The sequence below is a fragment of the Melanotaenia boesemani genome, chromosome 4 (assembly GCF_017639745.1).
Source record: "Melanotaenia boesemani isolate fMelBoe1 chromosome 4, fMelBoe1.pri, whole genome shotgun sequence".
NCBI classification, from domain to species: domain Eukaryota; kingdom Metazoa; phylum Chordata; class Actinopteri; order Atheriniformes; family Melanotaeniidae; genus Melanotaenia; species Melanotaenia boesemani.
In genome coordinates this window covers 18737659-18765217 of record NC_055685.1, presented here as the reverse complement: position 1 = coordinate 18765217, position 27559 = coordinate 18737659, and the positions used below count along the sequence as shown (strand labels likewise).

Here is a 27559-nt window from a genome sequence, read left to right as displayed (position 1 = left end):
ATTGGCATCCTAGAAAAGACCTCTCCCATCAGGGACAACTGAGCATTTTCATGCTGACTTGAAGTCACCTGGGACATCCCTGTCTATGTTGAACAAGAATAAATAAATAAAACAGTGGTGAGACTCTTTCAGTGTGCACACATACCAATAAAGCTGAAAGCTGAGCAATAAATCTGCATATTCAGACATTAAAAAAGACCTTAAAGGAAGCCGTATAAAGGAAACTCAGTACATTGTGCATGGCCTTTACAACCCAAGAAATCCAAAGAACATGTTTCTGCCTAAATGATTGTGTTCAGGTTACAGAGCAGCATGTTAAATCAGGTAATGAAATCATTTCAGAATTAATTTGCTGAAGTTGTTTCAGGATGTTTTTACACTGCTGTAACACTGACACAACACTTTGTAATACTGAGAAATGGAAGTGTGAAGCCAGCAAGAATTTATTTATGCTGTTGTTTTACTTTACAAGTTTATGCCATAATGGACTAGAGGGACATCAAATTCAGAAATCCCTGCTTAGGATCACAAAAATTAAGTGAAAGAGAGAAACTTTAACACTTATGTTTTTTTAGCATGAATGCATGTAGGTATTCTACTTTTTAGGTAAGAAATTAATAATCCATGGGTTTTTCTGTTGTGTATCCCAAACATTCAGACTCACTAAAGATGTTTTTTTATGGGTCAGCACTAAAACTATTTATCTGTTATAGAGAATACAATATACAATACATCTCACTCTTTAGCAAAAAGGTTGCATTTAATACTTGCCATGACATGGCACTCTGTGTGTTGTAGTTTCCTTTGAAAGAAAGCTTTTCTACATCGGAAATGTTTCCTTATGCTTCAAAAACCTACACAATCCAAATGCATACTGTATAAGGAAATGATCTTATATAAGATTATGTAAATCATGTGTAGACTTTCAGTATCAAAATCATTTGACTAAACTCATCTGTTTTGCTTTTTGTTAATGATTTTATTTGATGCTGATGAACATTATATATTACTTATTATGTTAGCCACTCAGTCTGCACAGTGGGCTATATACATAATGGTCACAGTACAGCGAATACAGTGGAAAAACAACTTAAAAGCGTTAAATAAGCCATTTGCTGTTTGTTTCTAAAGCCTGAAACTGGTGTGACGTAACAGAAATGAATCTCTTATATGGTTTATATAATGGCATCCTAAAAATCTGAGATTTTCAATACAGAAAAGAAAGTGATAGATGATGGGAGATAAGCAACAAGAGGGACAGAAGGGCAGAGGGAGAGGGCATCTGTAAGTCCCCTTTCAGTTCATTCTATATTGTCCCTTACAGATGACAGATTTTAGAATGGAAAGTGTATAAAGTGCCACATTTCCATTATTAATCCCTTCACATCAATCAACACCTCACTGAACTTATCCTTGTCTTTTTAATTACAGAAAAATTGGGTTTACCCAGCAAATGAATTGTGCTCTGTATTAGTCAAAGCACTGCATTAGAGAAGCCGACTTTTCTAAGCTTTTCGGGGGGGGGGGGATACAAATGATCACAGTTGCTTTTAATAAGATAAGAGTCAGTTCTGATACTCAAAATAAAATGCTAGCTTGGTCTCGTGGTGCATTAGTAGCACCGATAAAGAACCTATTATGCTGTACAGTATACTGTTTATTTTAAACAGCAAGTGGAAATACCCTTTACAGCAGATGCCTGAAGGGAGAGAGGAATGTGAGGTAAACAGTCTCTTGTATGTCATGTCATCCTCTCCTATTTGGTGGTAGCAGCTGACTTGAGAAACATTGCATGCAATTCTTTGCATCTGTCTTGGGCCTTAAACATTTAGCAAACCGTCTTTCTACTGCTCAAGGTGAAGGCTTGCAGGCTGGTTTTGTTTTACTTTTTGATGTTTTCAAACTAACATTCACCTCCAAGCTTAGGAGTGAACAGATACTCAAAGTTCAAGGTTTCTTTTCTTTCTATTAATACCCTTGGGTAGATTTGTTTCACAGAAACAATGGAAGCATTTGGGATTCTCTAACAAAATAAAAACATACATTGAACCTGATAAGACAGATACTTCACTGAGTGACAAAAACAAAAAGTGCTTAATGTTCCACTCATGCTTATGTTATCTACCAAGTCTACCAAGCTACTAATATCATCAAAGAAAGACATAAAAGAAATGGACACGTTGGACCATTTTTGCTCTGCCGCATATTGAACGCAGTTCAGAGAAGTGACTCTTAAGCTTGGAAAGGAAGAGTGAGTAGACAGACCAGACAAACTTGGCAGGAAGGCTGAGCTCACACCAGAGTGTAGAGATTTGTTCCAAAATCAATGCAGCCTACAAATATTTGATTTTCCCAAAAAAAAAAAAAAAAAAAAAAAAAAAAAAAAGAGGCTTCCATTGACAGAAACAAAACATACAAACACACACTATCTCTTTTCCTCTCCTCAGCAGCATACTATAAAACAATGAAAGTAATATTATTTGTTCACATACATCTTTGTTAGAATAATAAGGTGTTGAATTATGCAGGTTTTTTGGTTTCTTTTTTTCAGTTAAGCAAATCACAAAGAAATAAATACATAAACAAAACAGTATACTACTATAAACATACTATATCTGACAAGTTTTTATTTTTTTGAGGGACTGGGTTCCGTTTCTCTTCCTTTGTGCTTCATCATTTAATTCGTAGTCTAAACTCCTCAGCAGTTGGTGCCAGTGTCTCTCTCAAAAGGGCTGTGCCTCAGTATAAAGCCAACTGGCAAAGATTAACATATGTACATATACATAGTGTCCTTTTCTATGCTGTGGTGTGTTGGGGAGGCAGCATAAAGAAAAGGGACGCAGCACGGCTGGATAGAGTGATCCGAAGGGCAGGATCTGTGGTGGGCACAGAGCTGGACTCTTTGGTCTCAGTGGCAGAAAAAAGGACCTTGGACAAGATCCTGACCATCCTGGACTCCTCCTCTCACCCTCTGCATAGAACTCTGAGCAGGCAGAGGAGTGTGTTCAGCCCCAGACTACTGTCCCTGACCTGCTCCACCAACAGACTCAAAAACTCTTTCGTACCCCGGGCCATCCGGCTGTACAACATCTCGCTGAGGGCGCAGGGGTCACAACCACAACCATAGTCTGAATAGTTTTTATGGACATGTGCCTTTTTCTCATTTGGAAGCACATTTGCTCTTATCCCATTCTGTTAACACTGTCTCAGCAGTTTTTGCACATCCTGCACTTTTTCACTCATGCACCTTGTTTGGCTACCACCGTCAACATATGTACATACTTGATCACCTGTACAGTATATATGTACATAGACCATAATAATGGTCTTCTTTATCTACCGTTGCCTCTATTTAATTTTAAATTAGTCTAGTTATGCTTAAGTACTAACCCCTAATGTCAAGTACTAACCTTTAATGTATGTATATGCTACTGGATGCTTGAATTTCCCTCGGGATCAATAAAGTATCTATCTATCTATCTATCTATATATAAATAATGTATCAAACATTGCTCTTTACTTCTACCCTAGGTAGAGAAAAACAGTTCTGCAGTTTTAATCTGACTGTAATGTGCTTGTTCCATTACCTCACAGCTGATACACAACAGCTGCAACCATTATTGAACTATATGTCTATGACAGTAAAACTTCTGTCCACAAGTAGATTTTCAAGCTGTTTGGTTTGTAATGAAACCATCCTCATCTATTTTTTTTATTTTTAAAATTTTTTTTTTTATTATTATTATTTTTTTTTGCTGATTAATTTAAATTTGTAAAGTGTATTCAACAACATAGTTTTATGGACTAGTGAACCAAAGCCTGGGGATTAAGTTGCAACGGCTTAATGTTAGCCATTAATGTTAACATTAGCCTGGAAAGAATTAAAAACAGAAAAAAGGATAAATAAAAAAACGCATTTGTCATATCACGACCTAGGATTGTTTCTGAGGTAACTCTAAAAATCCTCATAATATAGTCACTTACTGCTTCTTCTCTGGATGATAAGCTAGTACCTGGTATAAAGCACACCCACCAACATAGCACCTTGCTCTGATTTAATGCAGTGCTGCTCTCATTGTGATTTCCTGGTGCTGCTTTCAGTGTCAGGGAAGATAGTCACATGCTTAGAGCATACAGAATAAACTGAAAGAAATATCAATAGGAAACCAGAATATTTTCAGCTGTCTTGCTAAACTGTATTAGTCAATAAGCCACAGCAAATGATTAGATATTATTGCTTTTTTAGATTCTTTTAGGCCGCCTTCATTATGGCTAATTGGATTGAATGGTGCCCACTCATTGGCCCACATTTCTACATTTACATCGTATTTAAGGCGCTTATTCTGAGTGGCACTGATATCATAAGACTGACATTTAAGCTCTTAAATCCGTACAACGGTATAAGGGTTTTAAAGAGAAGGAAAAGACTGAGGGGGAAGGGGGAAGAAAAAGTCAGAAAGGGCGAGGATGGAGAAGAAATAAACCAGTGAGAGGGTCTCACTGACTGTGTGCTCAGAGAGACAGTAAAGCAGGATGACAGTGCAGGGCTTTTGTTCGAGAGACTGCCAGCATGTCAATTCCAATGTAACATTTTTATCGATGCCGTCCTCACTGCAACCTGACAGGCGGATAGAAGCTCAGCTTTTACGTTCCACACCAGAAGTTCAGGGTTAGTGAAACATGTTTCTTTAGGAAACTTTGTATGTAGACTTCCTCCCCATTGCAGTGTTTATTCACTTGACCTAGAAAAAGCTGTTGGTATGACTATTCACAAATAACTTTTGATTCATACTGGAAATGTACAGTGTAGAGATGCACAATACTGTAAATACTCTAGAAAGTTTTCTCCTGCACAATTTTCTGCTATTTCAAGCATTTGATGAGCTTGAATGCATCTACAGTACCTCAGGCAATGGCGGCTCTAATCTGTAGATAAATGTATTTGCTTTATTCCTCCTCTCAGTACCTTCCTATAACTGGTGCATCAGGCAAACAGCACCTCGTGAGTTAAGTCAATTAGTTAAATACTTACTTGAGGTCATAAATACAAGGATTTGCTGCTTTTCTTTGTTGTATTTCAGTGTACACTGAATACAGTTTCATACTGTTGATTAAACTTGAAGCTTAGCAATGTCAGAAGCAGACACAAAAAATGTACTTATAGCTAGGTAAATAATTGGATCCAACAAAGTGCTGCCTACTTTAAGTTATCATTCATATAAGTGGCCATTATTAGATGCTGTCATTTCAGTAATATAGATCGTATTGGCCAGACCATTAAACAGCTTTAATATATCATTTGCAAAAAAGAAATCAGATTATGTGGGCAGCCTTCAGCAGATGAATATCAATATTAAATTTTAACCCCAAACGTAATCTTTTTTTAGACCTTAACAACAGTCCTAATCTTAATTGAGTAGTTTTCTTGCCGTAACCTAAATAAACAACTGAAAAATAAAAGCAAAAACTAAAATAAAGGTGATGGTTTGTGAGTTTTTGGTTCTGTTAGGTTTAGTTCTGGCTAGATTTCTGTATCTAACATTATATTAATTCCTTAGTTTGTTGTCTAGTTATCAGTTTAGGCTGTCTTTAAATTTTGGCTAATTTTTTTTTTTTGTGTGTGTAAATTTGTTCTGCTCCTCAATGTTAGTCCTTTTTTATTTTGAATTAATCTCCTTGTATATTATGTTGTGTTTACTTCCTGCTCTTTTGTTACGCCTGGTCCTTGGGTTCTGATTGCCACACCTGCTACTCATTTGTCATTAGTCCCTCAGGGTATAATCTGCCTGGTTCCCTTGTTCTCTGCCAGTTTATCATTTGTTGCTATTGTTCATCAATGTCATCAGTCAGACAGTTATGTGATTTTGCCTAGAGCTGGGCACGCACATAAAGATTATTGGGCTGTTTTTGTCCCGATTTTCCCCCTTTGCAACCAAGGACAGCAAATGCCTGATTATCTTAAGTCTTATAAGATTATCCTGTGGTTTGAGGTGTGTTAAGAGCGAATTTGTCCCAACAATCGGCCCTGAAATAGGTCGTAGTCGACAGTCACAAGTATTAAACTTGTTCAATATTTACGACCAAAAATATTCATGTGTGTGGAAAGCCGACGACTCCTGAATTGTGACTCTGTGGATTGTGACGTGGAACGGAATGTAGCCAATCAGAAAGCGATCTGTTTTGGAGAGCAAGGAAGGATATAAAGTCCGGGTTTACGCTACCTCTGTTTTTGTTTTTTATTTTTTTTGTTTTTTTTCTTCAGTCCTGGATTTTTCTGTTAACAGTAGTCGCAAGACCACCATCATTACTCCATCATGTATGTCCTCTGCCATGCTGAGCATTGTGTTTTTGATTGTTGCCATGGTTCTTCGGCGTCGTTTTTCCAGTTGTTACTATGTTTCTTCTTCTTCTTTGTTAGATCATGTTTGATCATGCAAGATTTCTGGCTTGGAGGACTAGACTAAATCGGTTGCAGGGCAGAATCGTTATGTGTGTGTTGTTCTGTGCTGAGATTATCGTAGCACACCACACACAGTACGATCAGAACTCTTAAATGCCTGATTTTTATCTTCATGTGTGGGGTATCTAAAGCCTGGTAGACACATAAGGATTTTTTAAATGTTAGGAGATTTTTTATCTGTTCGAGACCTTGTTCGAATAATTTTATAGGGAAATCTTATAAGACTCAAGATAATCGGGCGTTTGCCGTCCTTGGTCGGGAAGGGCCAAAATCAGGACAAAAACAGCCCAATAATGTTTTGAATGTATTTTTCTGAAACTTCCAACCTTTTCAGACTTTCTGTGTATTTAAGTCTCAGTTAACCTGCCTTGTAGATCTACATTTGGGTCACTCACTCACCTTGCAAACCATGGATTGTGACTCGAAATGTAAACAAAGTCTACAAATAGCCTACACTGTAACGGATTAAAGTTGTAATCTAAGCATGTACCCTACTGTTGTTATTTAACTGATCCAAATGTAAGAAAAAAACTAAAACAACACTGTGGACAAGGTTTTTCATGAAGCACAGGTCCTTGCCGCAACAAACTTTATTCTTGTTTTTGCCACCTCAAGAAAACAAATTTTTTTGTTCTTGTGGAGTATGTACAGACCTTTACTGATAATCATACTCTACAATATGCATCCAGTGTATCCATCCATGCAACATCAACAAAACTCATTCATACCATTAATTTAGTTTGAAATGTGTGATCTCGTTAACTAGAGGACCATTGGTCAAAATACCTTCAAAACATTTTCATTCTTTTTGTGTATTGGGTTATTTACCTTGAGATTAATCAATAAGAGTTAATGAAGCATGGGAAAGTTTTTTTGATCTAGCATGGTAGTGACCATGATATTCAAATAATCCTATGTACCATTAAGTCCAGGCTATTTCCAATTCCACTCAATTTTGAAAAAGATTATGTGACAAAGACTGAATAAATGGATAAAAAAACTACTTAATTAAAACAATACAGTAAATACAGGGTATTAATCTCTTTCACTGGTTTTAATATTATGTAGAATTTTTGCCAAAACTCTTTTTTTTTTTTTTTTTTTGGTCCACATGCTGAATTTATTGCAAAGCTGTTGTATTTAGGACATTTATCTCACTATGTGGCTATAAACAGAAGTGCCCAACACAAATGCCCATCTGGACATTAATACACAAAAGATGCCAAAAGCTATTTTACCGACCGCAGACAGACTGTGTTGTTCAATGCATGGCTCACTTTAAGCCTTGCGACATGCATTCATCCAAATCCATCAGACTGGGTTGGACAGGTAGTTACTGCACGGAGGAAGATTTCTTTGATGTCTAATAACCAATTATTGATTTATCGCCACAAATTCCTGTCTAACCTACTAATTCTCAAAAGCAGGACGTTTGATGGCTTTTTTAACAGCAAGCGCTTTGATGGCTTTTGACCACCTTAAATGATTGAGGCGTTTCACATTGATCCTGTGTCTTGTATCTTACATTTATTTTCAGATTGCTCAATAATCCAATTATTGCAGCAAAGCTTTCTCAGCTCCTGTGAAGTGAAGAGACACTTCCTTTCTCAGCATGCAGGAGGGGAAAGAGGGGACGAGAAAAGGAAAGGAAAAAAGGGGACATAAAGACTGAAAACTAGAAAAAATATGTGAGACAACTGATGTGGGAAAAGGAGACAGAAGGAAAGGGGAGAATGAACGAGTGAAGGAGAAACAAACCACCAAGGGACTGTGTGTGTTCATGTGAGAGGAAAAAAATAACTGAAGGAAAGCTCCCAAGCAAAGCTGAAGTTACCTCTGCAAATGCACTGACTTGTATGCTTCATATTAACCTGCTTGTCCATGAGAACTAGTCTATCACCCACACTGTGTTACACAAACTGTGTCAATTAATGTCAATGGACCAGAACCAGGGAAACCGAATCTCTTTTTACCCTGGATGCAGACAGAGGAAATATATGCTAATACAGCACACACAGAGCTGAAATGGGTTTTATTTACTGCTAGTCCACTGCTGTTTCTTTGCATAGATTTGCTGTGACTAAAAGTGTCTTAGAGTGCAGAACAGCTTCATAAGCTGTTTGATGGCTAAACTCTATAGTTTCCTCATCCTTGTGAGTAAAGTTTTAAATGCAGGTAAGATGGAAGGACAAAGAAATACAGACTGGGAGTTGTGAAAAAGAGTTTCTGTGAATTACATGCAGCATCAGTGTTCTGTTTTGTGGCACCTATTCTAAACCCATTAAATCAACATTGAGTGTATTACTTCACATTGATGACTGAGAGAGGGTACAGTCAGATTAATTTACACAGTGTTTATTACTAGTTAATCACATGACCATAGTAAATAAAAGTATTCTGCATGTAGCTAATGTTGCTGTTTGGCTCTGCTTTGGCAAACTGACTTTTTCAACAAATGGCTTTAATCCACTTAAATTTGTGGAAGTTCATCAGCGGGAGGCAAAGATTGCAAGGATAATGCTCACAGTTTGTTTTTTGGAACAGAGGAGATATGAAGGAGTAGAGAGGCTCCAACAAAACAGCTGAGGAAGCAGGATTGTTTACAGAGGTACTGTGAAAGCAGCAGCTGCAGTAAAGACCTTTCAGAGTTAACTTTGACAAAAAAAAAGCAAAGTTGTGTGCTATTATAGTGCAATGGATAAAGACAAAAAGAGTAGCTCACAACTGACACAGTCAAACCCAGTGGTGGCAACATAATTATATCAAAATGCTTTTTCCCTTTTTTTGTAAAGAAAAAAAAACTTTTGATGTACAAAAAATAGACCTCTTAGCAGAAACCTTTTTCAGAGGGATCTCACGTTGGAATAAAAATTCACATACTAAACATCTAAACATCAAACTTTTAGAGCATCTCTGAAGAAGCCTAAAAAATGGCTGCGCAACTTCAACAATCCAAACTGGTTGAAGCTTAATATTTCAAAATTTTGAAAAATGTTCAAAGAAATGGTCTACAAAGCCCGTAGGATTATTTCCAAAATAACTTGAGGCGGCTATTGCTGCCAAAGATGCTTATGCAAGTACCAATTGGGATATATTGCTTGGTTTTTGTTTGTTTATTCATTAATATTTGTAGACTCATACTCGAAAACCTGTTTTTCTTTTTGTCATTATAGAGAATCATGTATGTAAATACTACCACTTATAATAGTAATAGAAGAGTGTCAGAGAATTTGACAAAATGGGAAAAAACTGGACAAAAAATCTGAGAACTTTCTGTCTCCACTGTAGAGAGTCAATAATTTATTGAGTAAAACACAGTAATACTGTAGATGCCTGTTTAGATGAACATCACATGAGCAAAGCTACTGTGCTGCATTGGTGCTCTAGTTAAAAATCATGACCTCTGTTTCCCGAGAGGATTTGGTAGTGACAGATCTGCTTAGAACAGCATGGCACCTCCACTAAATTTACGATAATCAGAGTTTTTATGCTTTAGCCATAATTTCTGATGAAATACGCGTGCCTCCCCCTTTAACTTGGATGTGATGAAAGGTCCTCTAGTGAAGCCTCTGTGGACAGACAGATCCTGGGGGCAGAGCACATAGAGAAGAGTCAGCATGTTGTGCAGTGCATGGTGTCAGAAATATGTATGTGGTGTGCCAGTCAGGTATATAAGGAAAAACACTTGAAGTAAGATTGACAGACATCTTTCCCAATTCCACCCAAGTCTTAGTATCTCAGATGAACAATTACGCTCTATTTCCTCTTGTAAAGCCACTCATTAGCACTGACGGGTTTCGCCATGTGAAGCAGAAGAGTGAATAGATAGAGAATGTACAGCTACAAGCAGTTTTCCTGCTGCACAAAGCAGCGTTTCAATAGGGAATTCTTTGTTCGCACTGAAAATCCCCAAGGCTTTCTGTTCAAGAGCTCTCTATGTCACTTGAGACTAAACTGCTGCTCACAAAAAGTAATTCAAATATTTTAAAAATCAACTCCACGTGACTGGATCATGAGAACTCTCTATTAAAAAAGATCAGTCTCTAGAAATGCAAGACTCTGGTTTAATGCCTTTATTTTTTAATATTTCTTATAACAGAACCAGCTCACATCTTTCAAATAAACTACTGTACATTTTTGTGATATTTCCCCTTTCTTCGTCTGAGACTTGTCTCTCATTCTTAAATATTTATTCAAAAAATCCTGTATGTATCATAATCTTTAAATTCATTCACGTCAAACAATGACAGGTTGTGTGCTCACAAGATAGTGAGGGGAAGAGCAGCAGGGGGAGACAGGAAGGAGAAAAAAAAACCCTGAATCAACAGTTTTTTGTCAGATGGAAAATGTGGGAGATATTCTGAGCCTCAGGAGTATTTGGTTTGGTGAATGGTTTATTTGAACAGAGCATCTCACTGGCAAAGCCTGATGTTATGATTTATTAAAACTGCAGCGTGAAGGGAATTACAATGTGGTGGGACACAGTACATATGTGTGGTCATGTGCCTAATTGGACTGTTGATGATTATATTCATCATAGCATGTGACTGCTAGCCTGAAGTAAGATGGCAAGAACAGTTGAGTCAGACAATTTCCCTTTCACTCCATACGTTTACTGTAAGTATAGTATATTGAGGCCATGTGTAAAGGGAACACTTGCAAATAGGTCAGCTGGATTCCGTTTTCAAGGCTGCAACAAACAATTATTATTCATTTGGTTTTAGAAATATCCTAAGATGAAGAAATCCAGTTTCAATCACTGTAACAACTTGTTTCCAAAAGCATGAGCTAATGTAAAACAGACCTGCTGTGGCACCTTCAAAGCTTCTTCAAACATTTTCTGCAGTCTTTTAATGTACCTTGTTTTCATCAGTTCAGCAACGGTGCAGCACAGTGGCCAGCTGAAAAAAAAAGTGGCATGGGCGCCTGCTCTGAAAGGGCAGCCACATGCACCACTGCAAATGTTTCACCTTATTAAATATAGATCAAAAGTCAACTACACCTGTGAGGCAACTCTCACCTGAGCCAAGGCTATGAGGACTAATGTTATTTTTGAGCTTTTGTTTTAAAAAAGAATTTGGGCTACCATATGTGTTGTGTACAGTACAAGCACAGGAAAAAGAGCTGACAGCCACTGGAAAAAAATGTCTTTACTTCTAAAAATTTCTGAAACACACTGTGCGTGACCTATAAAATACACTGTGGTAAAGATAAACCTGAGCATGAGGAAACTGACGAGGCCTAAAGCGTTACTATAGAAATCCTTGTAGGAGACATTTCATTATCTTATACAAGCATCCAAGCTTTACTTCTTGTAAATGTGACTAAGAAGTACACATATTCCTCCTTTTTAGGCTACTTCAGTACAGTACAGTACAAATGTTTTTTTTGTGAAAATAAGACCATTTTGAATGGGTAATTGTTAATGTTAGATTGCACCTGCTCAGAGGACAGCATCCATACAGGACAGCTTCATTATTTCAATACAGGTGTGAAATATATGATTTACTTAACTGTAACAGGAACAAAGTGAGAAGGATTCACATAAATGATACTGACCTTTACTGCAAATGCAGTTTGTATACACCTAATATTAGGACTTATATGTTTAAGTTTTTATCTCATTGCTTTACAGAGCAAAAACCAAACCTCAAAAGAACAGGGTTGTAGAACTAAGACTAGATAGAAGTAAACTTGTAGTACACAACAGTGACACTATGTGCTCCATGAGGCAGAAATTTTCAAAAGATCCAGCATAGATTGAAATTCTGTTAGGTATGTGAAGCTTTGGCTAGAGAACACTTAATGTAAAAGTTAGGTTAGCACATACATACGTGTTCCTTTTTTTGCTTTATTGTCTCGAATAAGGTTTTTGTTTTGCAGTAGTTTTTGTGGAACAACCTAATTGCACCATGTCTCTCAGCAGGTGTTTCATTGTTCATCCAGTGGCCATCTGGGCTCGTAATCCTTTTGAGATGAACACCAATGTTGTGTGTGTGTATGTGTTTGTACTCTTGATCATGTCTTTGCCCTTTAACCTTTTTTCTTATTTTGTACCACATGTATGTGACCTTTTGTGCTTGTAAGGTCAGACTTGGAGAGTTGACCTTTGTGGAAAATAATATTTTCAATGAGCTGGCCCACTGCTGCTGGACAAACTCATAATCCTTTAGGACTGCTCATCACATTCACTTATAGTTGATGGGTTTTTATCAATCACAGTTCAACCAAACTTGAAAAATGTTACATTTAAACAAGCAGTCTTGAACATTGCTAGAAACAACCTCCTTTTGCCATTCCTGCTAGGGCTTTTTTTTATTTTAGATTCAGCTTTATTGTTACTGCACAGTCAGATTCAGTGAAATACAGTGGGCCATTTTTTTTTTTCAAGCAGGTTTCCCACCTCAGATTTTAGATATTGTTCATTTTCTTACAAGTGAAAGGTGAGTATACACAGTATAAGGAACATTTTTCAAGTATTACAATCACTGGGGAATTATTCATTGAGTTTCAGTTACTGTTTAACTTTTGAACAGCAAATAACACAAAACATACATTATAAGATTCAGAGGTGATTATTTAATTTTCAGTATTCATCTGGATCCAGTCATTTTATTTTATTTTTTTATTTATTTATTTTCTTTAACCCTTTCCTTTCCAGCGTCATGACATGCAAAACGATGGTCTGTGTGCCAATTTGTGCCAAGGGAGGCATTTTGTATCTGGCCTGCTGTTGATTCCTTCTTATTATTAAAAGGGTAGTGCACCCTAAAATGTGTTTTTTGAGCTGTAAACAACACAGTATTACTTAATTGTGATGAAAACCACTTATACTGTTGATAAAAACTGTAAACTTTTTATGTCTTTAAAACAGGATTTTGTGGGGTCAAAAATGGTTCATAATGCCCCCTAAAGGTAAAACCAGGTTTTGTTTTTTGTGATGTAGAGCCGTACTTGAGCCGTGCTGGTGCTTCTCTACGTAACGAGAAAATTTTAAGCCCCCTTCCTCCAGATGCAAACAGACAGTACTCGTCTTGCCTTGCAAAAACACGTCCAGCACGCATATGAATGGATGTGCACTTATATGCTGTAGATTTGCTGGCAACTTATAGCGGCACTTCCTGCAGCTGCCACAACCTGCCACGAGTCTCCACAGCTTTCCAGAGCTTCTGGAGTTGTTGACAAGCCAGCACTAAAAGCTCAGACTGATACGGTTCAGGACCACCTTGTTCTTGTGCAGCTAAGGAGATTCTGGAGGGGAAAACTCTTCCACCTCAAATACCACTCTGTAGCGTAGGTATGTAGGTGCGTGAGATTCACGTATGCTTTGTGAATCTCACTTTCCATCTTGTTTGTGGCCACTGAGTTGCTGTCTGTCATTCAATCATTCCAACCCGCCTACTCTCCGCCGCCCTGATCACCCCACATTTCGCACCCCAACCCATGCTGTTTCTGGCATTTTTTAAAATTTGGCAGTGGGTGAAATTATGCAAAATAAGAGAATGCAATAGATAATCATCAAGAGTACCTGCAGAGAGAGCGCCTCAGTGTGCATGCAAATGTGAGCGTGCAAGTGCAACCATGTGGTAGAGGTAAACTATCCGCTCTACCATTTAGTTCACCTTACCCATCCCCCTCTTAATATGGACACATTGTGGGCATGGGTGTGGTCCAACCCCAAAGCATTCGAAGAAGGCACGAATCTGTCCGAGACACAAGGATCCAGCAGGTCCACATAGTACAGAGTCCAGGAGAGCGAACACAAGAACTGCAGAGGAGGCCCCAACCAGACCTCCCCAGCACCATAGAGGAGCCAAGCAGCACAGGAGACATCGAGCAGGCCCGATGGGCTGTGCAGAGAGCCAGTGCCCTGCAGTCCAAAGAGCCACTCACGTCCTCCTGGTAGAGTTCTGCCCAAGAACCAGACCAGTCCACCCCAGACAAAACCACCACGGATCAGTGCTTGTACCGTTTCCAAGGCCAGGTGTTCTGGAGACAAAGACGTGTTTGTACAGGTGCACAGAAGTGCATGTAATCATTTGCTATGTTACCTGTGCACTGTTTGCAGAACAAGTGATTAAGACCCATCTTGACCATCATTTATCCTTTGCTATGTGTTCTATGAAGAACTTTGTATTATATAAGTTGTAAATTTGGACTATTCAGGTATGTTATAAACAGAAAGTTTTCGCTAAATTATATTGTCCAATTTATTTATTTGTTTGTTTATTGCCCACAATGGAATTGTTATATTTTTTAAATATGAGTATAAAGATCATTACAAGTACAATTTCTATTAAATTAAACAACATTTTGCCTTGAAATAGCAGATTACCTTAAACACTTGGTAAAAAGTAAAAGGAGAAAAAAAAACCAAAATGTTTTTAACCATTACTTTTGAGCAGATTATTTTTTTTCTAAAATAATCACTCACCATTTCCCTGCCTTTTTTTCACCTAATCTGGCATCTATCAAAATGAACTTTGCATAGCTGAGCAGAGCTAGGCAGAGAAGTTATAAACTAAATGGTATATATGCATTTTTCTACTTGACTTTAATGCTTAGGATTTTTCTAATTTATTCCTTTAAATAGAAAAACAGGAGAACATAATAATGTGAAGAAGGGCAAAACAGTGATGGCTTGACATGTAATAGCCTCATTAGGTTTCTGTGCAGTTACTCAATATGTAGGCAAACCGACGAGCTATGCACAGCTTCTGTATAAATCCACATTTCTTTGCTTATAGTGTTGATGTTCTACCTGGACTGCACATTTTTGGTCATTACTTGATTGGCTCCTGATAGTTGCTGTCCACAGCAGTTTGACTAAGTGGCTGAGCATGGGAAAGACTTTATACCTGGGTATGAGGCTGCTGTTGAACCTGTCAAATACTATAGAAAGGCTGAGTGGAGAGCAGCTCCAGGGAGCTGACATGCAGAATGTGTGCAGTGGTGTTAAACACCTGGATCTTGGCCAATCAGGGACTGGGCTTTAGGTCTTGTACACAGCCAACCTCTTGAGATTGTGGTTTCATGCCCAGTAACTTTCGTGAGCCACTTGACTATTAAGTATACATACAGTAAACATCTCAAGCTGATGCCACTTGATAGCCGCACATCTAAGTTCACACTTCAGTGTATATCTTAATGTACTATATTATGTGTGTGCAGCAACTCCTATTGCACTGGACTTCATGCGCTTCTTCCACATTTGTCCTAGCAGAATTGTAAATGACTTGTGGGTGTTGAGGATGATCACATGTGACAGCTAATGCGTAGGGTTGCTGGCAACATGTGTTAGCGCCAGTGTACATTAACCTACATTCAGAGTGAGGCCTTTTTGAATCACAGGGGAAAAGAAAAGGTCATCTTTTGAATAAAATATTTTCTGGCACATTTCAATACTCTGGATTCACAAGCTTGGCTCATGTATTTTTTAAGGTTTTGGAATTTAAATACCAACCTTTAGATCATAGTTTATTTTCTCTTTATTGGGAAGACTACACTATTGCTGGTCACATCTAAAGTCAACATAAATCAGAGTCAGCTGTGTGTTCGCTGTTGCTAGAAAGCGGAGAATCGAGGTAAGGAATGTGAAGTGTGGAGGTGGCTCAGGTCAGGGCTGATCCCTTAAAGATAATCTCCCCGTCTAGGGATTTGTTTTTCTCATATGTCCTAGGGCCTCTAAGCTGAGTTTGGAGGTCACTTCCTGTGTGTGCAACAGGACCTAAGTTTGCCTATTGCCATATTTGTATGGTACCAAGTAATGTGTGAAGTTATTGGAAGAGAGCAAAGTAAGCTGTAAATACAGCTGAAACATCAACACCTTGGGAGGTCAGGTCTAAAGTTCAGTCGTGCAACAAAAATCAAAGAATTTTGTTCTCTAACTAAATAGGTTGCTTTGAAGTGGTCCATTTTGAGCCATTATTCACAAAGGTACTGAAAATAGACTTCCTTTTGTATATTTAGTTAGATTTACACTAACCACCATGCTTATTTTTGTTGCAATCACATAAGTTTACGCTCAGGAGGGCAGTGTGATCTAAGTCAGTGAGCTGGTATGTTGTGTGCCTTCATGCGTTGAGCATGTTGTGCTTATTATCGGCCTCCTGTTTGCATTGTTTCTTGATTTCCCATGCCTTAAAAGCACCCACGTCTGATGCCCAATAATATATTTCTCAGCATGTCAGCTGTGTTCCCAGCTGTTTCATGGCTGGTTCCGTTTCCAGCCTAAATGATCTTGAAAACTCTTTGCTATACCCAGAAAGTCAAGCTCATGAAGAACTTCAGTTTTTAAATGCAGCAAAGGGCACTTTTTTTTCCCCACTGTCCATCAAAATAGTGATACAATTATGTCAAAGCTGCTGCAAAGCTGCAGAAATGAATAGCAGGATTCTTTCATGAGGATGAATGGAACATAGTAAATTCTGTTATGTTGTTTTGTACTGTAATGTGTAGTTTTAGTAATTTCCTTTCCTACAGTTATTGATGTGCATTTCAGTACATTTTACAAGTGTTTTTTTTTCAGATAAAATAAATACTTGTCTAAAGAATTAGCAGTAGTGTTTAAATTGAGCAGTAGTGAAGATCTTGTGCCTGGTTCACGCTTTGTGTACTTTGTGAACTCTTCAGACTGCATATGGTCAGAATTAACATGTGGGCGTGCTGACCCCATACACTTAACTTTTTGTCTTGTAACACCATGCTAGAAGTTGGTTTTTGTTTCACCAAAGTTTTGTGTGCTGTGTGAAAAGTACACATTTATATAAGGACACATTTAACTAGAGTTAAATTCTATCACGCTACAAAGAAATTATGAACAATAGCTTCTGGTGGCTAGTTTTACTATGCGTGGAAGGCAGCAGTCCTTTTGCCCTTGATGGGCATGAATTAAGGGAATTTCCATCCATGATAATCCCTCCCATCTGATAATAACTCCCTGCCACATCTTTCAAAGATTGCTGCTCATGAGCTTTAACACTTGTCCAAAATATTACAGGTGATTAATCTCAATCATGGAGTGAGACAGTTAGTGATTTAAGTGGAGTTAAAACGGTCAACAGCCTCAGCTAGTTAAAGCAACATGAGTTATACTCCTGCTGCCCTGAAGGCAGCCAGAGTATCTATAAGGTCTGTAAGGGTTATTCAGCTGCAGCTGCACTGTAGAAAAGTTTAAGCTACAACAAAGAGCGGCTGTGAAGTTGTTTATAACTGTTTGTGGAATTTGAAGGCAAGTACAGCTTCAGACATGTTGAGCACAAACTGGATACTGGGTAGATCAGAATGATACTGTAGTCTGTATCCGCCCATCGACCAAGCCAGTATGAGCTTCTTAAAGAAGGCTGACTGTGTGTGCATTTCTGAGACTTGTCTCATTTCTTTGTTTACAGTTGCAGGAGTGGATTTATAGGGGAAAGGTAATTGTGTGTTGCTATTATGGGGAAGGTCACTTAAAGTTTGGAGGCATAAGCATGGTGGTGGGTGGTGACAATCACATGGCAGCTTGGAATTTAAAATGAGGAGCGCATTTGCGTCTTAAATACCAGATTCATTAAAAAATTATTTTTTTCTGTGTAAAATGCATTTAACATAATGGTAAGATAGCTTGATAAACATTTAGTTTTGACTCCTTATCAACTTTATTTCTTTTTTTTTTTTTTTTGTTTTTACCAAAAATATATTCTAAAGTCTGAAATGGGTAAATTACATTATGTGCATCTTCTTAAGGGTATGTATTTATTTTTTAGTAGAAGTCATTCAGTGTAGATTATACTGTAACCTTAACACAAGTGTAACACAAGCCAAGCAAAGAGGAAATCTCATATTTCTGTATGCTCAGGTACTCTGCCCAATGCCAGGGTCACCTTCACCAGGAAAAATAAATCCCTAGTGGCTCTCTAACACTACCCATAAGACCTTTCTCCCTTTGAGAGGTGGTGAGTGGGTGTCAACCTAATGTTCATACTGTCTGCTCATAGTTATGTAAGCCATTTTTGTCCTCTTTCTAACTAATCTACCTTTACCTTTCCAACATAGCAAGTTTGTGTTACATAAACATTCTTTGAAACAGTCTGGTATAAGTTGTTTTAGTGAGCAAAGGTGTGTATTACATAAAAACTGCAGGCCAGACTGTGGAGAGGTACCGTAGCATGGAAGCTGTGTGTGTGTGTTTTCGTTTTTGTCAGAGTCAAGGATGCCTCTCTTTCATGAAGGGCAGGTTCAGGGAGGCTGAGGCACTTAATCTGAACTATCCCTGTGATAACAGCCTCTACAGTGAGCAAGTTGGTGTGTCTACTCGAACACACACACACATATTTATCTGTACAGTGGGCGGCTAGCTCTACAGCAGTGCAAACAAAGTACTGTACACTTGTGCATGTGAGTCAGGCAGTGTTACATGCATGATGAGGACATTGTTTTTCTACACAACAGAGCTCTGTCTATGGTTCAGCTGCTTGTTTACTGACGCTGCCATGCTGATGTACTTATATGGGTCACAAGGTTCACTCTTAACTATGACGGCTTGTTGGCCATCATACAGCCGTCTCACGCCCAATTATTCACCCTTAATGAAGTTATCTTTATAAAGCCATAATAACTTCCTTTGTATCTATAATTTGTAAGTTTTCTTTGATGGCTGAGTTCCTACAGCAAACAACCCTTCTTGTTATGCCTCTGTATGTTCGACAAAGGTTAGAAATTGAGTCGTAAGACACCCCCTCCTTCAAAAAAAAAGGAAAAGAGAAAACAAGAGTGAATAAAGTGCACTCATTCAGGACAGTGTTCTGAATTCTGATAAATCTTTGTCTTAGATGGCACTCGTTTTTGGTCTTGGCTGGCTGTGATTTAACTTCCCTCATACAGCTGAGAGAGAGTGGAGATATTTGAACCATTTAAAGAATGCTCCCTGTGTGACATTTGAATCACTCGTAGGAAACCATGAGACCAGTTTGAGCCCAAACATCTGTCCAGTGTTCTGGTTCTAACACATTTTGTGGGCTCCGTCTAGCTGCGTGCGAAATACAGACATTCCTTTTGTAATTTCATTAATATCTTCCCTAACCAGATAAGCAGTGATGGGGGCAATGAGTGTTGGTAGATTTCTTGTTCTCTTGTAAATATTGGTGGATAAAAACAGGCATTGTGTACTCACACTTATCAGTGTCCTCATGAGAAATAAACAGTAACTAAATCAGTTGTTAGCTTTGTGTGTTATCTTTAAAGATGAAAGGAGACTGAAACAATGAAACTGCTGCCCTGGGGTTTCTGTAGGAAGAGAAAAAAAAGCAACTGGAGCAAAGAATGAGACCTTTGATCTGTGCAGTCAGTCCCATTGAGTTGGTCTGAGACTGTACCCAGAAATAGAGAAGACAGGGGTCATGAAGAACGAAGTAACAGACACAGTTTACAAAAGAGACCTTACACACGTGTGGAACTTTCTGTAGTATAATCGTGCTAAAGACTATTTTACAGATATTGTTTGTGGTATGTAAGAATATAGCTTCCTCCCCACACAACATCTAGAACGACTCAGTGTAATCTCTTCGTATTTACTTATGCTTTCTGACTTTGTGTTTTTGGTGTAATTATGAGTTCCACAAGGTTGCAGAAACTACTTGTTTGAAAAACTGCTTTTACAACATGTCACTTCTAGTGATGCATCATATTTTAAGGCCTTACTGAAAGAGACATGAATTGTGACCTTGGAACATTGAAAACCATGAAAGTGACAAACTAAAGAGAAATGAAAATAATTTGCTGTGACTTGGTGGTCAAAGTTACACACCACTTCCAGTAAGTGCACTGTCCCAGTCCAGACCTATCTTGCAAAATAAGTCTGTATTTACTAAAACTCCTAAAGTACTTTACTGGTATCATTACAGTTTACTTCATTTACTGAATGCTTCCCACTGCTGAAAAAAGCAGGATTTGGGGGGAATGGCTTGTCACTTGTGCTAAGTTTTGGGCAGCTGTTGCTGGTGCCCAGTCACTGCAGCCTGGCCTGTCTGCTCCAGTTTCATAAGCAGAGAGTGAATGACCTATATACTTCTCTGAGGGAGGGGAAGTCACCTTGCTGGTTGACCAGCAGGCAGGCATGCTGGCACACAGCAATGAGGTTTTAATGTGCGGCACTATTAAAGGGTTGACCAGTAGCTTGATATCGAAGGGATACTTTTGAGGGATCTCTCATCCGCAGTCCGTGTTGCTCTTGGCTTGAAAACCTTCCGGGTCTGTTTCTTTTGGCTTGTGTTTTCTCCTTCTTAACACTGCTTTGTGATGGTGTGAAAAGACCAACGTATGGGGGAGTATCCAGTGCATTAACATGCTGAAAAACACATCTTGACATGGACTGGATTTGCACACATACACACACTCACTTTAGCTGAAACCGTGGAGCCCGGTGCCAGAAAGATCAAGTCAGACAAACACCTCACCAGAGACTCCTCTAAGCGTCCTAACAAATTGAATGTGTGTGTAGATGGACAAGAGGGAATTAGATCAGTGGTCCTGATTGTATCTGAGTGTGCTGTTGCTGTACCCCTTTCCAGCTAGTCCCCTGGAGGAAATGTGTGTGTAGAAGAGAGAGACACAGACAGGAGGAAGTGAGAGAGCTTGGCAGCTGGTTTGATGAAGGATGTACGGAGAATGTTAACCAGACAATCACCTTGCATGTTATTGATTGAGATGGAGGAGAGGTAATTAGCTCAGAAAAGAAGGGGAAGCTGCGGCCACTTTTAATGTTTTGATACAACGTGTTCTTTCTTTGTACCCATCTACATGCTGTGCTCTTTGTGTTTTGTGTGTGTGAAATGTTTTTATCCAAGATTGCACTGTATAGCCTCCCATATTTGTACATGCTTATACTTAACTATGCACATAGAAAGCTTTAATCTATAATTATTGGTAATTACTGTGAGAAAACTGATTCACAGCATTCCATTAACAAATAATATACATAAGTGCCATATATAAAGGATCTGCTTCAGTTTTACTCACACTATTAATCTACATGTTATGTGACCTCACCCACAAAATCTATATCATGAGCAATATTTTTAATGAGAAACTTTTTATAGTGTGGCCACAGCATGATATAAACCGTAGGATGTTTTTTTTATATATATTTTTGTTATGATTTATTGTTTAAGTTTGTGCACTGTTGCTCTCTGCTGACAACAAACCACAATATTATTGACACTATACAGCAAATCTTAAGCTATTCAATGCTTTCTGTAACACTATAAAAAATGTAAATAAAAACAGACAGCAGTGATTTGCAAACATGTTTTGCCAAGTTTAGCAACGCAAGTCGATTTAAAAACAAAGAAAAGAAAAAGAAATTTTTTAGAAGTAAAGATGGGAATTGATTGTTGCATTGGGATCCTCCAGGTCCCATGGGATCTGACACATATCCAGTAGGTAGTTTAGACATTACAATGGACAGGAGCATGGGGTTGAAAAGAAATCAACCATGGGTCCCAGTGTGGCACCAGCTCAGGTACTTTGATAGCTTTAACCATAGTGATGGAGTCAACAAATGAAGCTCAGAGGAAGATCAAGGCAAGACTAGAAAGTACACAGAGGGAGCTAAGTGGGTCTCATGGTTTAAACAAACATGTTTAGCACATTAAATGAAAGGTGAGAGAAGGTATTAAAATGATGGAGATACTGAATGAGTTATCTTAATATGTGAAAATGAGCAGTAGTGGTCAGAACTCTGACTGGAGTGTGCATATTAGCACATTTGTCCACAGAGGTCTAGGCGAGAGGTTCCCTATTCTGTAAAAGGCCTCATTAGAATAACATTTGAAGGGTGTCAGTTTTTCAGTTTGTTGCTTTTTAACACTTTACTATTAAAGGTGATTAAATTATAAAGCATCGTCACTGCCAGAAGTAAAGGATGAACAAAGTGTCAAATAGATATTTGGTTTATTACAGTGACAAATTTCAATACATTTGGTAGGATTTTATAATTCATCATTCATTGTGCAATTATGTATTCAGGGATTTCAGAGAAATATCTGAACATGGAAAATACTGAAAATGATGGCTGTGATCTACATTCACAGACAACACTGCATTCAATGCAGTAATTCAATGCAGACAAAGTTTTGTGGTGGAAATCACTGCCTAGTTTCAGAAACACCTCAGTTTCTCCCAAAGTAAAAGAAAAATGAAACTCCACCATTTAAAGAAACAACATGTCAGAACAACATAGAGAACAGCCTTGTAAATCCTGGACAACACGTCCTCCGGGCTTTAGTGGAGAGGGACCATCCGGCTTGTAATATCCATGATGATATAAGTTAGTGCACAAGGCATCTGTGAAGACCCCATTAATGTTACTGCTAAATGCATGTATCAAAGCAACATGCTGTCATCCGTTGTCTCTCCCTTTTAAATAGCAGATGTCCACTGATGATCACAGTTTTTATTTGAGGTCTTCCTGTTGTTTGGTTTCCTAATGGAGCCACTTGGAAACATGTGGAACAGCTCATGTTTATGTCCAGAACCAGTAGGTGACCAGTTCTGTGATGGTGAAAATACATCCTGCAAGTCCTTTCCTTTTTTTATAAATAGAACTATAAAATGCTTTGATTCTGCCACATTAAGTAATTGTATTCACAAAATACATACCTGTATTAACTAAATTTAGAACTTTGTTACTCATTACCATGATCCATACGTCTCATTTACAGGAACTCTTAACTAAATCTCCTATTTAGCACTGCATGGGTAACAACATGCTGTTCATCCTGCGCCTTAATGGCCGTGCCTTTGTAGGAATCAGTCAGTGGTGAAAGAGGTAAATTTGCCAAAGTAAACAAATTCCTGGATCAGGCGGAAATGCAGCAGACTGTCATCAGTTCTGTTGCCTCTACTGCTGATTGTGGTCGAGTAAATAGAAACAACATGCCATGCTACTCGCGCTACAGCTTACAGTACACCTTTGATCTTTAAACACTTTTGCTCTCTAGTGGTTCCTCTTATTTTAGTCCAACACTCAGCTCTTTTTCCAGTACCTCACATGTTTCATGCTCGAAAAGGGGACAAATGGTTTGGATTCTACATAGATTTGACATCCTGCACTGTGTCTCTCTCTGCTTATTGAATTTAAATAATCTCCTCCATAATTCTGTCAGTGTCATCTCTGTAAGCTCGCTGGAGCTATAAATCAGAGGATTGCAAAGCCCTTCTCTCTTGGTCAGCAGACATCTTTATGGCTTGCCACATCGGGCTGCTGCTGTCACTGGATTGTAAAAATGAGTTTCACAATGGGCATCAGTTAAGAACAGACAGTCAGCCTTGGATTTGTTGTTGACTTTTGAAAATTCTTTGTTAATTTATGTCCACTGTAAAAAAAAAAAAACTATTGTGTTCGTGTGTGTGTGTCTTTTCAGCTCACCACTGAGACAACCTTCCTCGACAGCCAAAGTGTGCCTGGTCTGTGGAGACGAGGCATCAGGGTGTCACTACGGTGTGGTGACATGTGGAAGCTGCAAAGTGTTCTTCAAAAGAGCTGTAGAAGGTAAAGCATTATCTCACGCTAATACAAGATGTCACAGGTTAACAGCTTTGTTCGCCTATAGAACTGAGAGAAACTAAAGAAACCTCATCACTTCTAAGAAGGGCTAATATTGATGTATGTTATGGGAATATCAACACACACCATATCAATACCCCCTCTCTCCGAATAATAATAATAATAATAATACCAATAATAATCACAATTATTATTATTATTATTATTATTTTCACTTTATTTATCCTGATTGGGAAATTCAGCTCTGCATTTACTCATCTATAGATTTTGTTCAAATATTCAAGTATTTTATAGTTGAATTGGCTACGCTGTATCAGGAAGTACATATTAGTGAAAAGGTGTGAGGAAGCTACTGGTTACATCTGTGGGTATTTCAAGTATTATTTGTGATACAGCAATCTGACAGCTCATGCTGCTGCACTCTTTGTCAAACATTTGTATGTGACATTTACTGTCTGTGGTGTGATGAAGTTGATCCAGCCTTAAATAAAATACATTTATTTGTTTTTCCTTCTCATGAAGGTTTTGTAGAAAAAGCTTTAAATTTTGCTAACTTTGGGGTTTAATTTTAGAGAATATAATTGGTTTTCTCTCTCCTATATGGCTAGATTTGTATTTCTTTTCTCTTTGAAAATTATCCTGCTATTCATGCTTTTTTTTTTTCATCTACAATACTCCTACATTGAATTGGCTCATTCAAACAAGCACATGGGGACAGACATTTAATAAGCTCATTCCATTAAGCAAACAGGACTTAGTTTATTTCCTTTTATTTTAATTTACACCACAAACTACAATTTAGTCTCAGCAGTAAATCTGCACTTTTTTATTTTTTTTGTTTAAATCATTAAAACGATCAAAGACAAGCATTGCATTTATGTAGTGTGAATGAGCTTAAGAAAGCATCAGAAAAAAAAAATTAGAAAGTAAGTCTCCAGCAGGAGCCGGTTATGTTATATTTAGCTCGGGGAAAATAAGCCACAGTCATAATGTGCTTTTCATGTTGTGCCTGTTGCCTGAGGCCTTGGCCCAACTCATTTAGATGAGTGTTTGAATGCGAAACACGCTCTTACAGACCTAGTTCAGATGAGGGGAAAAAAAGTAAAAGAGTTCTTGCTTGCCATGAAGTTCTCTTGGTGTTATCCTGACCATTGGTGGAATTGCACTCATTCCCAGTCAAATCTACTTTGATGATATTTACACATTGTCATTCAGGAGACATGAAACCAGATTTTGCATGGAATCAACATTGCTTTTCTTCAAGCCTGCCCGGCAGAGAGGCTGTAGAGGATGTGTTAGGTCTGACTCTGGGTAAGGATGTTAGCCAGGTCAGTACGTTGAAAAATGTTAACATTTGTGTAATCATAGTATTAAAACCATTTTGTTACTTATTACTCTACTTGTGCCTCTTCATTATTCCGACTAGATTTTCTTTCTTTTACTTTATTTTGGAACAGCCTTTTCCTGTTCTTTACAGCCAAACCACTGCAACTGGGCAGGCTGAAAGCAACCCATGCAGCGTTGTGATGTCAACAATGTTGCATGTGAGCGGTTACCTTATTTGACCTCTCTGCAGCTGCTGCTGAGGTGGAAAGAGAGAGGAAAGGCGAGGCGAAGCAAAGGATGAAAATAGTGCGAGAAGGATTTTGCAAAGTGAAGAGAGACAGAGGACAGTGAAACAGATACAGTGAGGGAGGAGGAGAGGAAGGACAAAGAAAAAGTCAGACACAGACAGAGAGATAAAGAGAGGAGGAGCCAAGAGAGTAAGTAACAAGGAGAGGGATGGAAAGCGATGTGTCAGCAGTGAGCGCCAGAGAGGTGTAAGTTAGGACGTGAGGAGACGTTCTACTCCTCCCATCTGACAGTATTTCCTCCTCCTCCTCCTCCTCCTCTTCTTTTCCCTCAAAGTTACAAAACTTTGACTTGGCATGCGGGCTATGAAAGAAGACTGCAGAGAGTGGGCATCTGTACAAGAGGAATAATCCAGCCCATGCTTAATTTCTTTTGGCACAGTCTGCCTCAGGGGACACAACTTTTCAGTCGGCTGTAGCTCATTAGACCACTAACTGGCTCATGGCCCTTTACTATAGAGCTGGTTAGCATTCTGCAGTCATCAACAAATCAGATGAAATTCTCTGATTGTGGATAGTTTTGTTTCCCTTTAGTTCAAGTCAGACAAGTCACTCTTAGGTAGCTTTTTTTATACGTCACTGGACCTTGGCACAGCTCTTTAAAGTCCACATTTTTTTTTATTTAAATTCAGACCATCTGTTTGGTATATCTATTGGCCACCTGGGCATTTTACTGTCCAAATCTGTTCCTTACAGTCCTTCTCAAAAGGACAAATATTCACTCCCCTTCATTTTGCTCCATCACCAGAAGGCACCGCCAGCTGAAACGTTGTACACTTTTTAACCAGAGGCCCATGAAATATTCTGCATACACCATATTTTCTAAAATAGCTGCCAGGTTTTCTGTTTACCTGAACTGCAGAAAGTAACTTGTGCTCATGTGAAGTAGGCTTTAAGTTAGATGCTTATATGATTTCTACTGTTTGATACATCTAATTAGTCTAATTGTAAAACAAAGCTTAATTTTGAACCACTCGTGGTTCTTGTTGAAGTGAAAGGGACTCTCACTTTATGTTTGGTTGGGCTTAGGTACCAAAAACTTGTCAGGTTAGGTTGTTAGGTTTAGGTAATTTACATTTACTTAATTTACTGCAATGTCTACATAGCAATTCTGACAGAAATCCTTGATGCTTTTCTCCAGATATATTGAATCAGGGGCTGAGTGCTCTGGGAGTTTGTCAGAATGCCCTAAATTCATTCTGAGTGTTCACAGCAGTATACATACACACACCTACCACACAAAGAAACATTCCCCCGTTTGCTCATTTCTTTACCTCAAGCCATCTGGGGCTTTATCTATCATCTGTATCCTCTTTTCTACTGGTACCTACTTGGCTGTACTCTATTCAGCTTGACTCAACTCTTAGTTTAGGTCGTTTTCGATTACATTTGAATGCCACCTCAAAGTGGGTGGGGTCGATATAGCAAGGTGACCTGAAACCTTATCGAGAACATTAAATAGGTTGTAAAGAACTGAAAATGTACACCTGTTGTATTTTTTTGCGTAACGCAGGAAATCATTTTTCTAAAAACAAATAAAACATTTTTACAGATCAAATTACATGTTAACATAGGAGCCCTTCTTTGATATCTTCTTCCCAACTCTTATCCATTGAAAGTGGAAGTCTTTGGAGAGGGTCTGCTTGTATCTAAGTTGAGGAAACCAGAATTGCCTGTACCGCTACATACCCTCATATATCGTCTTTTTAAGGATGCAGCCAAAGATTCAATGGTAGTTTTTACAGCATGGGGTGGTGCATTGTCTTGAATGCAAATTATTTTACTGCAGAAGGCACAGCTTTTTTGCACCAGCTGGAAATGGTCAGTTAGAAACTGCACTTTGCAGAGGTATTTTTTTACACCCTTAGACAACCCTAAAGGGATCTATCTCACTCCCCATTATTCCAGCCTAAAATTCCTAAA

At 38.4% G+C, this 27559-nt stretch overlaps 1 protein-coding gene across 1 annotated transcript in view; it reads left to right on the top strand.

Moving 5' to 3' along the window:
• The window catches only part of nr3c2 (nuclear receptor subfamily 3, group C, member 2), a 96165-nt gene that overhangs the window by 31035 nt on the left and 37571 nt on the right, over positions 1–27559 (top strand). Inside the window, exon 3 of the mRNA XM_041982703.1 lies at positions 23863–23990. Coding sequence (XP_041838637.1) covers positions 23863–23990 — 128 coding nt within the window. The remainder of the gene's footprint in view (positions 1–23862; positions 23991–27559) is intronic.